At 34.5% G+C, this 1,784-nt stretch overlaps 1 protein-coding gene across 1 annotated transcript; it reads left to right on the forward strand.

The window, feature by feature from the left end:
• The first annotated feature begins 233 nt into the window (after positions 1 to 233).
• Positions 234 to 1,383, forward strand: LOC140884851 (uncharacterized). The gene has a single exon (XM_073291734.1). The coding sequence runs from the start codon at positions 410 to 412 to the stop codon at positions 1,067 to 1,069; it is 660 nt and encodes a 219-aa protein (XP_073147835.1). The 5' UTR covers positions 234 to 409; the 3' UTR covers positions 1,070 to 1,383.
• Positions 1,384 to 1,784: the final 401 nt, after the last annotated feature.

A 1,784-nucleotide genomic window follows, 5' to 3' on the forward strand; every position in this document is an offset into this window, starting at 1 on the left:
GATCATATCCTCCAAATTACCCATCACGAATAATATAATTGTCCATCTAGAAGCATTGTTTTCATATGTACAAGAAACATATGAATTACTTAATTAATAGATTAAGTTTTTTGTTAAATACGTCGACTTCATCCATATTTGAAATAAAAAATAATAAACAGCATAGCCCGGGTGGTATATTATAATATTATCGAGAGACATATATTAGAAATAAAAAAATATTGGTAAACTTAGAAGTTTCTCCAAGAGTTTCTTTCACACTCGATAATTATATATATGAATGACATTGACTGCTGAGCTCTCATTTTCTTCGATTTAATCCACTGAATTCAAGAAAAAATAAATAGCCCATCGATCCATAAACATCATAGAAAAAAACCAAATCAAAATTAGACACACTGAAAATCAGATGTTCATATGTGGTAGTGCAAACTTCAGTCATCAAAATGATGAAGATGATCGAGTAATCAGCTCGTATCCGGCCCCGAAAAGAAGGACGAAAAAGAGCTTGAGTTTCTGCAGAATCGGCAAGAACTACACCACCACCAAGAACCCTTATGCAAACCGAGGATTGGACAAGTTCTACGCCCTTTTGTCCGAACTCGACGAAAAGCGACAGATGATCTATGCACGGATGGGCTCCGAAGCGATCTCCTTGGTGCAGTTCGTCTACTCCAACGACTCGGATAAAATCAAGCCTATAGTGGTGAGGGTTAAGGAAAGAAAAGAAGAAGCTAACCTTACAAACCTCGCCAAGAAACCTAACCCGACCAAACTTCATCAAGAGAAGATTAATCAGGTACCGACGGAGAAGAAGAAGACATGTCTCACATGTAGCGAGAGTTTTAAGATTGAAAACTTGAGACAGCCTTGTTGCTCTTTCCCTATGATGGTGGTCTTGATTCTGCTCTGTCTCGCTATCTTCGGACGATCTTTTGCCATATTGTGTGCTTCCATCGGGTGGTATATGATCCCTCGAGTTCGAGTTCGTCAGCAAACGCAAGAAAGCCGAAGAGGAAGGAGTGAGATAACTAAGATTGTGAATAAGGATAAACATCATGATATTTAATTGTGTTCCAACATCTCCAACAAGTGTGCCAAGTGAAATAGTGGCCATTGAAGAAGACAGTATTGAATAATGGTGCTCTTAAGTTCTTCATTTTCTCAGGTTTATTTTTTGTTTGTTTGTTTTTTTTTTAAAAAAAACAAGAAATTGGGATCTTGAGAAGCAGCTCGAAATGTAAATACTGTCGTTCGATTCGTGTAATTAAGTTTGTTCGAATGTGCGGGAAAAACCGAGGCAAGATCGTGTAGGTTTCTGGTGTTATCTGTAGAAACTATTGTTTTTCTGGTTTTGTGCATGCGTTATATTTGTTCTTGTTATTTTTCTTTTTTCCTATTATTATTATTTTATAGTTACATTGATTTTGAATATGTTGATTTGATTAATTGCATTGAATGAATCCATATATATATATATTTGACTTGTTCTTTACGCGCGCGTATATTATATTATGTAATGAAACCAAATGTTCGTATTCAACGGATCAACTTCAACGCTCTTCATGAAATACGTGTGTTAGATCTGCTTAAAATTTGTGTTCTTTAATTTTATGTCAATGTTGGTAGTCTCCCAAAATGGAATCAAAAAATTCAGTGAAATTTATATTTTTTATTCCAAATTTTGGAGCAAATTTCTTGCTTATGATTTTAGAACTAAAATTTGGATATTTTATTATGGAAAAATTATAAATTTAATCATGTTATAAGTAGACATGTTTTGA

This window comes from Henckelia pumila, chromosome 2 (genome assembly GCF_033568475.1).
Source record: "Henckelia pumila isolate YLH828 chromosome 2, ASM3356847v2, whole genome shotgun sequence".
Taxonomy (NCBI): domain Eukaryota; kingdom Viridiplantae; phylum Streptophyta; class Magnoliopsida; order Lamiales; family Gesneriaceae; genus Henckelia; species Henckelia pumila.

What these genes read in the sequence shown, in the direction of transcription:
- LOC140884851 (XM_073291734.1), top strand. Translation starts at nt 410, where the DNA reads ATGTTCATATGTGGTAGTGCAAACTTCAGTCATCAAAATGATGAAGAT.